Raw genomic sequence first — 13,222 nt, 5'->3', positions numbered from 1 at the left:
GAAACAATATTTAAATATTAAATCTTATAAGACCGTGAGAAACACAACCAATAAAATGCCTTTAACGATCGAACTGTATCTTAGGTACTAATTATAATTCCGTGAGAATTTATATAAAACTAGCATCAAAACTCTCCTCTCCTTCTATGTTGATTAGCGAAATTAGAAATTGCACACCTGTAGCTTTAGCAATTCTTTTCAGATCAGCTTTTTTGCAACGAGAAGTCTAGACATGCGATTTTCGCGTTCGTTATCCTCTTCGGCATTGCTTGAGAGGCGACAGTACAGTTCAAAGCATAGCCTCGAACACTTTTTCCGTGAACTTTCAAGATATTGACTGCTTTATAACAGGATACAAAAATCCTCCTTTGCTATTGTTGATTTTTATCTATCTAATGTCATTACGTTGACAGCTAATCGATATAAAATAAAATATGCTAGCAAGCGTCGTTTAAAACGTGAAACGGACAACATTTTTTCGACAAAACGCCGTCTGTGTTTAAAACGTGAAACGGACAACATTTCCGATGTTAAAATTTTTGACATTTCAACTTCACATCGAGATATCTTCCTTCGTAGGGTACGTAGACAATAAAAACATATTTATAATATAATTTAAACACTAAAACTAAATTACGGATATATAAAAGTTGATAAATTCAGCCATTTATTGTGAGATCCGATAATCTCGGGTACACGGAACTCATCGACTCGCGTAAAGATACACGTGCGATCTCGCGCTTCGCGTTCACTTGGCGCGAGACACTACCGTGTCTCTTGATAAAGGAGACTGAAGAGAACTTATGTATAATGTTGAAACGTTTCTCATTTTAATTATAGAATATTTTAATAAAAATTGTCATCATTTAATTTGTTGGCTTGTTTTAATACCATAATTTTAATATCATTATTTTAGTTGATTAGAAAAACATTTTAAAAGTAAAAATTTCAAGCTTTAAAGTCATTTTCTTATATTTAAATTTCGTTCTTTTTTTATAATACGAAGATGTATAAGGTACCTGAGCCGAATAAAGCCCAGTACAAAATAAGGCCCACTTTTAAAATTACCGCTTATAAATGCACTTTATGTCTAAATTATATACTTAAAAGATATGTCATAGGGCCGATAAGAAGATGTCTAGAAAAATAGAACCGGCAACAACTCGGTTTTTTAGTATAATGTGAACTTAGTGACGAGATGGATGTTTTGTGTCGTTTTTATAAAAATCCGCTGCAATAAATTGATAATATTTGAAAAAGTTTATTAAATATACGTTATTTTGTAATTTATTATATTATAATATACTATAATATTATTCAACTCTCTAATCAGTAAAAATAATAAATATATATATCAATTTTTTAGAATAAATATATTGTTTAGGAACGACATACTCATCAAATAAGGCCCATCTCTTTTCCTTGTATGATATTTGATCGAAACAAGGATAAACTGATGCTTATATGCATGCACCGCGTCGATGTGTTTTGATGGTATCGATATCGATTTGATATTAGCTTTCTCACTGGGTAAATGGTATCACGAGTTATGTATGGGACTTACATCACAAGATACAGATTTTCAATACTGTTAATATCTTCAAATTAAAATTTATTGAGTTAAAGTTACCTATAGATGTCAAAGACGATTACCAAAGATTATTTGTTATTTAAAAAAATGTTTTTTTTTTTAAATAATGTTTATTTTTAATTAATTTGTTATTCGGGCTTTATTAAATACATATGCATGTAATAAAACCCAAAATCAAATTTTTTTTAAACAAATTTTTTGCTTATATTTAAAAATCTTTATTATAAAAAATGTATACATTTTTTATTAGTTATTAGAATAAAGATTTTATTTTTACAAAGTTTATTTTAATATCCCTATAAATAAAATAAAAAGAAAAGAAAATAAATTAGATGGGCCTTATTCGGCTCAGGTACCTTACATATATGTACATTTGGGCAACAAAATTGAAACGAACTTTCCAAACAACCTAATACAATCATCCAAATCACTATGTATTCTCATTTTATCGAAAAGAAAAAACAATAATTGCATGTTTCTAATAATTTTATATTTAATCTATTTTGTTTCTTGTTCTATAAAATTTATGTTTTTCACGTTTAATTAAAAGTTTTAAAGGGTAGTAAAAATATCAAGTACTCACACAGGCGCCAGATACAATTTCTCCGTACAGTGGTAAATTTCCATTTTTGTCCATAAACTTATCTCTGATAAAATCATTAACTGTGAGTTTAATAGCCTTTTCTGGAGCTACACCCATTAATTGAGGCATTAAACCTCGATAAAGACCAAAAAAACCTTCATGCCGGATCACCTGTCAAACACAAAATACCAACTTTATGATTAACAATGCAGAAAGTGTTACACAGCGAGACTTTTTGATTCCAACCTTTTTACAACAATCAAAGCTATTTCTGTACATCAGCTCGCCTATAAATGATCCAGTTCTCTGATTCTGCATTCTGGTCTTCACCAAGTCGATAGGATATACAGCTGTAGCACCAACCGCTAAGAAATAGATAATTAATTCTTTATTTCTTAACCCTTTGTGTGCGCAACCGAGTACCCGGGTACTCACCACGGTACATGTAAGTACACGGTTTGCATGTAAGTGGATTGAAAATTAAAATTTCGCTTGGGACGTCCGGATCGTCGTTATTTAACTTAATTTTTAGCAAATGGTGCAGTTAAAAATTTTTAAGAATTTTTTTGTAAGGAAGGGATTAACAACGTTAACTTTAATGGTAAAAAGTTGGTTGTGTACACAAGGGTTAAATAAATTATTATTATTAAAATTCTGTCAAATAAATATTCGTCTCGAAGTCTTAAAAAATTGTGCATGCTTTTCAATAAGAAATAGATGTAACGTGTTACTGGTGTGTATAACACTGTTATACAAGTTACTTTATTAATAACGGATTAACGTATCACGTGATGAGTTGACGATTCTCTGATTACAGGCTCTCTATGCATGCGTAACGTGTTCTTGCTTTTCATCATAGTTAACGTTTGTAGGAATATACAAGGTATTTTCAAATTCGCACCCGCGAAGTACCAGACTCATACTTTACGTTAAAAGAAACAATATTTTTCTTTTGCAAAATTGCGTCTGACTTGTAGTTTTTGCAGAAGAGCAGGTTGAAGTTAATAAACTCTCTTATCTATGCGGCGCTCAGGGCCGACGCGCGCTCCTAGTTCACTTCGAAATATTTTATAACATTAAAAAGTTGTTCCTTTTGTTTTATAGTGAAAATAAAACAGGAGTTTACAGATATTTGGATTCTCTTATTTATTTAAATAATGATTTTGATATTAATAATACGTATTCTTACATTTGATATCACAATTTATAAATACTTCTGTGTAATGTGCAGAGATGTTTTCAAGTTTCAATAACAGCTGCCAATCGGCAACAAAATTAAAGAACAGCTAAATTTTTTTTAAAAAGTTACATTTTTCTGAAAAATTATCAATCTTTAAAATACTTTAACATTGTGAAAAAAATCATGCAATAATCTCCAATGGGTTATTTTAAAGACTGAAGCCGTCTATTCCACTTTTATCTATTTCAGATAACAGTGGAATAGGCGACTTCGGCCTTTGAAATGATCCATTAGGGATTATTGCATGATTTTTTTTACATGTTAAAACGTTTTAAGGGCCTCTTTCACCAACGCCGATTAACTTAATCGACGATTAGTCCATTAGAATTGACCAATCGCATTTATCATTTAGTTTTGACAACAGACGCGATTGGTCAATTCCAATGGACTAATCGTCGATTAAGTTAATCGGCGTTGGTGAAAGAGACCCTAAGGGGATCCTAAAGCGACGGCCGAACTTGATCGAGGTCGGTACAACAGATTTGTGACCATCCACTTACGCCCTCTGCCTGCCGCGCGCCGCCGCTGGCCGCGTGCTGTTTACATCTATCATATACAATCACATATGATAGCTCCTCTACTCATTTCGTATTCAGTACGTGTTTTTATTGATAAAACGCGTTTTTATCACTGAAATTCTATACTATGCGTAAAGTATACTATAGCATGTTAGAGCGCTAACATCATTGTAAGCGCGTGTTGAATACGGGCCTTCGAGTGAGTTGGAGTATGCAACGCGAGCAAATATCGAGCAGAGAAAACCTCTGCTTCGACTATTATGATCGTGTTGTCACACATATACAGGGTGTCCCAGTAACTCTGTTACAAGGCAATCTCTGTTACCGTTAATGATACGCGAAAATGTCTAAGGAAGAAATTGTTTGGTTCGGAGGGAAACATGTACTGGTCACCTTGTTTCTTTTCTAGGTGGAGGCGCTAAAAAGATATGAAGGTCACCTCCACTTTTTTAAAATGGTAATTTTTTTAGATAATGTGATTCCTCTAATTATTTTGCATATAAAAGTATTAAGGTAGAGATACCAAAAAGCTAATAGTTTTCAAGATACTTTACACTTTATTTTCATATATATTGACACATAATGTTAAATAACTCGTTGTTCCGGAATAGGATAAGTTTCGCGCCACAAAGCCGAATAGAAGGATCGATTGCGTCATCCTTCGATTCCGTCCGTGAATCTTTCATCGCACTCACCGCGCCATCTTGCGAATATCATTACTACAATTTAGCCGCATATTTGGATACCGATGTCGCTGTCGTCCTGCCGATTCGTCGCGCTAATCGCGCAGCGCGATTCTACCCTCAGACACAAATCAGTACTTGCCGTGTCAAGTTGTGCGTGCTCTCAAATTACTCGTTGAAAGCAGCAGCTTTCTTTCTACAGGTTCACTACCGCGACTCGTTACTTTGGACGTCTCATCACGGCTACTATCGTGGATGAGTATCGGCGAATTAACCGCAGTTAATCGTCTCTCTCGCCGTGCCACGCGAATAACACTGCGTTTATTTTGGTGAATAAAACTTGCATACAACAAGTTAAAAGGGAGTGCTCAGTGTTCTCAACCATCCACTCCACCAATCCATTCCGTCATTCGAGATCTCAGTCGAGATCGAAGCAGCGATTTCAAACATAAAGAATTTTGGTCCTTCGAGCCGGATTCGTGGCGAATAAACAACAAAGGACATTGTGACTCTTCGTTCACTTTCGTGAACGTAAGTGACGTGGCACATCGCAAGATTTCCGTTTCGAGCATACCAAGTTACGGAAACCTCTCAAACTCATAATGGAAGATTTACTATCGCAGCAGCGATTAGCTATGCGCTCTGTCACACGCGCATTGGAAAACTTTAAGAAGATCGGCCGTGCAAATCACACGTACGGCATAGATCGGAATCGCCTTCAAACTCTCAAGGAGACTTACGCTCGATGCGAGCTCCTGCACGCACAACTGCTCAAAGTCGCCACCAAGGAACAAAAGGATACCGAGAAATACTTCAAGGAGGATGTCTACATCGAATTGAAGGACGCCTACCTCGCAGCATCGGACTACATCTCCGACGCCCTCGCCTCTCTCGAAGCAGATCAAGCGCCATCAAGTCCAGGGTTATCCGTGAGTCAATCACAGAAATCCGAAAAAACTCTTACATTACCGCGCAATAATTTGCCGAAATTCTCCAGCGATTTACGGGAATGGGAAACGTTTCACGATCAATTCCGCTCCATGATTATCGATCATGCAGAGTTGTCGAATGTTACGCGCTTGCAATACCTTTATTCATGTTTAAAGGACGAAGCACGCGACGTGTTGCGTAATCTCTCTTTGACCGAAGCTAATTTTAAAATCGCGTGGAATGTACTGCTCGCGCGTTACGATGATAAGCGTCGATTAGTATCGGAACATATTCATACGCTTCATACGCTACCGGCCGTTAATACCGATTCCGCGCAGGATCTTATGTCGCATCGAGATAAAGCTAATATGTCAATTCAAGCGTTAAAAAATCTCGGTCGTCCAGTTGAGTGGTGGGACGATTTGCTCGTCTATCTAGTCGTGCAAAAATTAAATAAAGCCACGCGTAAAGCATGGGAATTACATTTAGGCGATAAAACGGAATATCCGTCGTATACGGATCTTCATAACTTTCTCGCATCGCGAATTCGAGCGTTCGAGAATATTCCAACGACCAGTACGGTCAAAACAAAACCGAGCAAGTCGTCCGTGCAAAGTCACACGACGACCGCTACCGGAGCTCATTGTCCGCTTTGTAAACAAGATCATCTCTTGTCAGTATGTCCTGATTTCAAGAAGAAACAGGTTAACGAGCGTCGCGATCTTATTGTCAAATTTAAACGATGTCTCAACTGTTTAAGCGCTCGACATTTCGCGAACACATGTCCGAGTAAACATAACTGTCGTCAATGCCAACAAAGGCATCATACGATGCTTCACGAAGCGACGACATCAAGCGCGACCGAGAATTCCCTTGAATCCAACGAAACGAATACGTCAAATGAAAACAACGTCGTTTCACATTTAATTACGAAAACAACATTTGACAAATCTCGTGTTCTATTAGCTACCGCGCGGATTCAGGTGTGTTCTTCGTCTGGTCGCACAGATGTCATACGCGCATTGTTAGATCAAGGATCTGTCACTAGTTTAATTAGTGAAAATCTCGCTCAACGGCTACGGTTATCGCGAACACGCGTTGCTGTCTCGGTTACCGGAATCGGTGAAACGCAATTCGTCGTACGACATGCTGCTCTGATTTCGGTATCATCTAAGACCGGCAAGGGTCCGTCATACTCAACGACCGCAATTATTATGCGCTCTCTGACTAAATACACGCCGCCTAAAATAGCATATCAAATCTCTCTCGCTCATTTAAGCGGCCTGCCATGGGCTGATTCACAGCCCTCAAGTGCCGATCCGATCGAAATGATCATCGGCGCTGATCTATACGGTGCTGTTCTGTTACCGGGCCTGTGCTCAGGTTCCTCTAATCAACCAACAGCACAAAATTCCATTTTCGGCTGGATCATGTCTGGTCCGATTTCGACAAGTTCGTCTTCAAACATGTCTAACGTGACAGTTAATCATACCACGTTGCACGACAATCTCGATGACGAAATTCGTCAGTTCTGGGAAGTCGAAGAACTTCCGCAATTATCATACCTCACTCCTGAGGAACAACGTTGTGAGGAACATTTCCGAGCAACTCATTCTCATGACTCTAATGGACGGTACGTCGTACGGCTACCGTTCAAAGCCAATCCTCCGATTGCAATAGGCGAATCTCGTCACATCGCCTCATCACTTCTTTCACGGCTTAAAGGCCATCTTCAAAATAAAAAGGATATCGCATCCGAATATTGAGAATTCCTACTGGAATACGAAAATCTCGGTCATATGAAGAAAGTAGACGAACCAGTCTCTGCTTCACAATCAGTTTACATCCCGCATCATGCGGTGATTCGCGAGCATAGCAGCACCACGCGGTTGCGCGTCGTGTTCAATGCATCTCAGTCGACATCGAACGGCTCTTCACTTAACGATCATCTCATGATCGGTCCTAAGTTACAAACCGACCTTCGTTCGGTAATTCTTCGATGGCGACAACATCGTTATGTTTTCACTGCCGATATCGCAAAAATGTATAGGCAGATTCAAGTCGATCCGCGAGATCAAGATTATCAGCGCATCTTATGGCGCTCTTCATCATCCGAAGCGATGCAAGACTACCGCTTGCTTACTGTTACTTACGGTATGGCGTGTGCTCCATACCTCGCTCTTCATACGATTCAGCAATTGACGCAAGACGAAGGCGCTCAATTTCCTCTTGCTCAATCAGTTTTACGCAATCAAATCTATGTCGATGATTGCATCTTCGGCGCGGATGACAAGTCGCTTGCAAGGCAAATCCGCAATCAATTAATTTCATTGTTACAAAAAGGTGGATTCCTCCTCCGTAAGTGGGCAAGCAACTGCCTTACGTTACTCAACGACCTACCGGTCAATGAAAAGAGTCTCAGTCAAGGCAAAATTCTACAAAGCGACGAAAGTTTCAAAGTCTTAGGCGTCACGTGGTTCCCTGCTACCGATACATTTCAATTCTCAGTCGAAGTTACAGCAACGGTCCCCGATTCGAAACGGAAAATTCTGTCTACTATAGCAAAATTATTTGACCCACTCGGGTGGCTTGTTCCGGTCATAATTACTGCCAAAATTATCATGCAACAATTGTGAGCTACTAAGTGTTCGTGGGATGATCCAATTCCACCCCCGCTCATGCAGAAATGGCACAATTCTCACACGCAGCTAATTAAACTGCGTAATATCTCTTTGTCACGATGGACTGCCTTCGGTTCCGACACAAGTCACTGTGAGCTTCACGGCTTTGCTGACGCATCGTCCGTCGCATATGCCGCTGTCGTATATCTCAAAGTGATCTCGCTCATGGAATCAGTTACCGTTTCGCTATTAATAGCAAAATCAAAAGTCGCGCCTCTTAACCCCTTGACAATTCCAAGACTCGAACTATGCGCTGCTGCGCTTTTAGCACGAACAATGTCGTTTGCTAGAACGACATTAGAACTTTCGACAATTCCATGTCATTGCTGGACGGATTCAACCGTCACTCTCGCCTGGCTACGCCAATCTCCATCTCGATAGAAAACGTTTGTCGCGCATCGCGTGAACGATGTGCAAACTCTAATACCTGATGCCACGTGGCATCATGTTCCGACTCATTAGAATCCCGCGGATCTAACATCCTGTGGAGTCACCGCTTCCTCGTTCGCGGAGAGCTCACTGTGGTGACAAGGTCCCGAGTGGCTCAAGTTTTCTTCAAGTCTGTGGCCGAATGAATCTCGGCAAGGTTACGACACCTCGCTCGAAAAACGTTCGACCATCGTCGTACGAACTCTCGATATCGAATCTCAATGGGACTTAGCTTCCCGCTATTCTTCATGGCCGAAGCTTCTTCGCATAACGGCCTATCTAATCCGCTTTATTAATAAGCTTCGAAATCGTATATACAAAAAGCGGTCGTCAAACGACGAATCCGATTCTATTCCATCCGATATAATTTCGGTGGACGAATACAAACACGCGCGACTATTTTGGTTACGCGTCATTCAACAAAATCTTTTTCTCGATGATGTGCGTCGATTAAAAAATTCGAAACCCGTAGCGAAAACTAGCAAACTAATCTCACTTAATCCATTCTTGGATGACGATAATTTAATTCGCGTAGGCGGTCGATTACGAAAATCCGACCTTTCATATAACGCTAAATGTCCTCTCATTCTAGCAGCACATCCACTCGTTACGTTGATAATTCAACACGCTCATCTGCGTTCGCTCCACGCGGGCACGCAACTAACATTATGTGTTTTACGCGAAGAATTTTGGATTCTTCGCGCTCGTCAAACTGTGCGAGCCGTCTTGTATCGTTGCATTACTTGCACGCGCGAAAAGGCGGTTATCCCCAGTGAACTCATGGGCGATCTCCCGGCAATGCGCATTCGACAAGTCGATCGCGCATTCTTACATTGCGGACTTGACTATGCCGGGCCCGTTCCTGTCAGATTAAATTCAGGCCGTGGATACAAATCTCAGAAGGCCTACATTGCCGTATTCGTCTGTATGACGACGCGCGCAATACATCTCGATTTAGTCAGCGATTATACTACCGCCGCGTTTCTCGCAGCATACGCGCGCTTCTGCTCTCGGCGCGGGATGCCGACCGATTTATATTCCAATAACGCAAAGAATTTTCGCGGAGCTGATCACGAATTGAAAGCTGCAATTCATGCAGCAAAACAAGATTCAAACTTGCGAAGCAAACTGTCGTGCGACGGTGTCCGTTGGCACTTCATTTCCCCTTCCGCGCCTCACTTCGGAGGCCTATGGGAAGCCGGCATTCGCAGCGTCAAATATCATCTCAAACGCGTTATCGGTTCATACACGCTGACATTCGAACAGCTTACGACGCTGCTCTATCAAATCGAAGCGTGCCTCAACTCACGTCCGATAGCTCCGATGTCAGATAATCTTGATGATTATTCATGTCTGACACCGGGTTATTTCTTAATTGGTAGCGCTCTCACAACGCCGCCATCTCCTACGCTATTTGAAACAAAAGAAACGCACCTGACTCGATGGCAACTCGTGAAGCAAAAAGGCGAAGTTATTTGGAAAGCATGGTCAAATGATTATTTAACCGGATTACAGCGCTCAAAATGGCGCGTCGCTGAAAAACTCGCCCAAGTCGGACGCCTAGTTTTTTTGCGCGATCCCCTTGCACCACCGTGCAAGTGCACGGAAAGAATTATATCTTAAAATTTACCCTGAAAATATGGTAATCATGGGACAACATTATATTTCGAAGAATTTTTATGTAAATCTCTCACATTCATTAATAAAACTACAATAAAATATAAAATAAGTATGATTAATTTTACTGAAGTGCATGGTAAAAATCTTTGAATTTGTTGTATTGTACCATAATTACTATATTTTCAGGGTAAATTTTAAGAAATCCTTCTCTCCGTGTGGGAACTCGGTCGTATCATTGAATGCCACACGGGAGACGACGGACTAACGCGCGTCGTCACTGTGAAAACGTCAAAATCGACGTATAAACGTTCCATAGTGAAGCTATGTTTCTTACATTGATTTAAACGAAACGTCCACATGAACGATTTCCTTTCATGGCATTCATTGATCGAACTCCTTTAGCTCGAACTTACTGTATTATAAGTTAATGTTCTCATATACCTCTCTATGTAAATATTTCTATGTGTGTATCATATCTATCTAAATCTAAGTAAAGTGTAAAGCGTCATGTATCATATGGTTGTAAACTCGATTGGCACGGCGGGCGGCATCAAATAATCTTGTTTCGGCTAGTCTAGCCGAGGCGGGCGATATGTTCAGGAATAGGATAAGTTTCGCGCCACAAAGCCGAATAGAAGGATCGATTGGGCCATCCATCGATTCCGTTCGTGAATCTTTCGTCGCACTCACCGCGCCGTCTTGCGAATATCATTACTACAATTTAGCCGCATATTTGGATACCGATGTCACTGTCGTCCTGCCGATTCGTCGCACTAATCGTGCAGCGCGATTCTACCCTCAGACACAAATCAGTACTTGCCGTGTCAAGTTGTGCTCTCAAATTACTCGCTGAAAGCAGCAGCTTTCTTTCTACGGGTTCGCTACCGCGACTCGTTACTTTGGACGTCTCATCGACTACCGTTGTGGATGAGTATCGGCGAATTAACCGCAGTTAATCGTCTCTCTCGCCGTGCCACGCGAATAATACTGCGTTTATTTTGGTGAATAAAACTTGCATACAACAAGGGAGTGCTCACTGTTCTCAACCGTCCAGTCCACCAATCCATTCCGTCATTCGAGATCTCAGTCGAGATCGAAGCAGCGATTTCACACACACGTAAACACAGTTGCGTATTTAAAAAATTATCCATTTTGTATACATATTTTTTTTTAAAGCAACTATGTGTTTTCTTTACACCATTTGATTTATCTCAATATTCTGTTCACAAAAGTATTAAGGTACGATAAACAAAAAGTCAACAGTTTACGAGTTATTTAACATTTTGTGTCAATATGTATCAAAATAAAGTGTAAAATATCTCGAAAACTATTGGTTTTTGGCAGGGAATGGAAAGTTACTTTTTAAAAATAACTAGTTACAGTTACTCGTTACCGAGTAAAAAATGTAACTAGTTACAGTTACAGTTATCGCTTTTTAAAAGTAACTCGTTACAGTTACCGTTACTTGAAAAATAACTTTTCGTTACTTTTCCGTTACTTTTTTAAAATCAATTAAAAAATGTACTTTTGCATTTTTTTTTATATGTAATACTGACAAATATATAGTTTTATTTAAAAAAAAAAATGTTACCCAAAAAATGTAACTCGTTACCGTTACAGTTACCAAAAAAAGAAAGTAACGCAGTTACCAGTAAAGTTACCAAAAAAGTAACTTGTAACTGTAACTTCGTTACAAGTAACGAGTTACTTCCATTCCCTGGTTTTTGGTATCTATACTTTTATATGCAAAATAATTAGAGGAATCACGTTATCTAAAAAAAATTACATAATTCCATTTAAAAAAGTGGAGGTGACCTTCATATCTTTTTAGCGCCTTAGAAAAAAAACAATGTGACTAAAACGTGTTCCCATCGACACCGTTCTATTTTTATTTGAAACATTTTTTCGTATTGTCAAAAATAAACGAAATATTCAAGATGTGTAGGATTTAAGTGGACCACCCGGTATACGCCCATCCCACGAATCGTATAGCGTGTGGGCCGCTGGGAGCGGGGATAGCCTGGCAAGCGCGCCGTCCGCAGCGTCCACCGCACAGTGGGACAGACGACCCGAAATCTTGGCCAAAATTCGATATATGAAACGATTGAACTATAAAGTCTTATCCGAGGGTTTTTGAGATCAATGATGGTAAAAATTATAAAATTTATGGTCAAAATCACAAAATTCAAAATAACGAATTTAATACGGCAAAAATTTAGATACATCGTTGGATTTGGCTATAAATACTTATTCTGTGATTTTCAAGGTCGCTGATTACAAATATGATATCTAAATTGAAAAATTTATCGTTGCAATTATAGTTTATTAATTTAATTAAATTAATTTAATTTGTCACAGTACATTAAAACTAAATAAAATTAAAGTTGAAGGACTCTTTATATGAAAATAATAATTAATACGAGGTGAAGGACAATGAGAGTCAATTCGTAAGTAAACAAGAAAGCGATTATAACATAAAAATTATAATATAAATTTTCAAAGAAAAAAAATACTTAACCGCTTTAGACACAATATTTTCACTTCTTTTGATTTTGTTCTCATGCCAAGTTACAGATACATTGTGTACGCGCTATGCACGTTTTCATTTTTGTATTTTCGCTCGCTCTGCTACGCTCCCTCCTTCTGAAAGGAGCGCTACCTGCGTTCCCCTTCTCCTCAGCGTTCGCTCATCAGCGCTCGTTTCTGCGTTCGTTTGTGTTCGTTCGTTTCCGTATCTACTCGTGCGCCACTTCCGTTTTCTTCTTTCTAGTTCGTTTTCGTTCAAACATGCAGCAGCATGATTTTTCCTTTACGCTTATTCATAATCGTTTAAGTTTTCACCAGATCACAGCACACAGTGCATTTTTGTTGTAAGCTAACCAAATATAGCAAGATCAATCAATTTTACGTGTTGTTTATTTGTCAACACTGGTCCTTCGAGCATTAT

At 39.2% G+C, this 13,222-nt stretch overlaps 4 protein-coding genes across 4 annotated transcripts in view; 2 read left to right on the top strand and 2 right to left on the bottom strand.

The window, feature by feature from the left end:
• Positions 1-2,174: 2,174 nt before the first annotated feature.
• On the bottom strand, positions 2,175-2,619 carry LOC108782561 (calcium-binding mitochondrial carrier protein Aralar2-like; the record flags this gene model as incomplete). Its single annotated transcript, XM_018550855.1, has 3 exons — positions 2,610-2,619; positions 2,421-2,539; positions 2,175-2,345 (listed from the first exon to the last, which is right to left on the bottom strand). Coding segments are annotated over exons 1-3 (300 nt in total), but the record flags the coding sequence as incomplete, so codon positions are not given.
• A 2,598-nt stretch (positions 2,620-5,217) lies between these two features.
• Positions 5,218-7,311, top strand: LOC108782560 (uncharacterized). Its single transcript, XM_018550854.1, has one exon. It carries the CDS (start codon positions 5,218-5,220, stop codon positions 7,309-7,311), a length of 2,094 nt encoding a protein of 697 aa, XP_018406356.1.
• A 33-nt stretch (positions 7,312-7,344) lies between these two features.
• LOC108782559 (uncharacterized) lies at positions 7,345-8,181 on the top strand. Its single transcript, XM_018550853.1, has one exon. The coding sequence runs from the start codon at positions 7,345-7,347 to the stop codon at positions 8,179-8,181; it is 837 nt and encodes a 278-aa protein (XP_018406355.1).
• A 143-nt stretch (positions 8,182-8,324) lies between these two features.
• LOC108782558 (uncharacterized) overlaps positions 8,325-13,222 on the bottom strand; it is a 14,766-nt gene continuing 9,868 nt past the window's right edge. The window contains exon 6 of the mRNA XM_018550852.1: positions 8,325-8,512. Within this exon, the coding sequence (XP_018406354.1) occupies positions 8,325-8,512 (188 nt within the window). The remainder of the gene's footprint in view (positions 8,513-13,222) is intronic.

The sequence above is a fragment of the Cyphomyrmex costatus genome, unplaced genomic scaffold (genome assembly GCF_001594065.2).
Source record: "Cyphomyrmex costatus isolate MS0001 unplaced genomic scaffold, Ccosl1.0 scaffold1308, whole genome shotgun sequence".
Classification (NCBI taxonomy): Eukaryota; Metazoa; Arthropoda; class Insecta; order Hymenoptera; family Formicidae; genus Cyphomyrmex; species Cyphomyrmex costatus.
Note: the sequence above shows the minus strand (reverse complement) of the source record. Positions and strands in the feature narration are given on the sequence as shown.

Coding starts and splice junctions, on each gene's coding strand:
- LOC108782560 (XM_018550854.1), top strand. CDS start 5,218: ATGGAAGATTTACTATCGCAGCAGCGATTAGCTATGCGCTCTGTCACA.
- LOC108782559 (XM_018550853.1), top strand. CDS start 7,345: ATGAAGAAAGTAGACGAACCAGTCTCTGCTTCACAATCAGTTTACATC.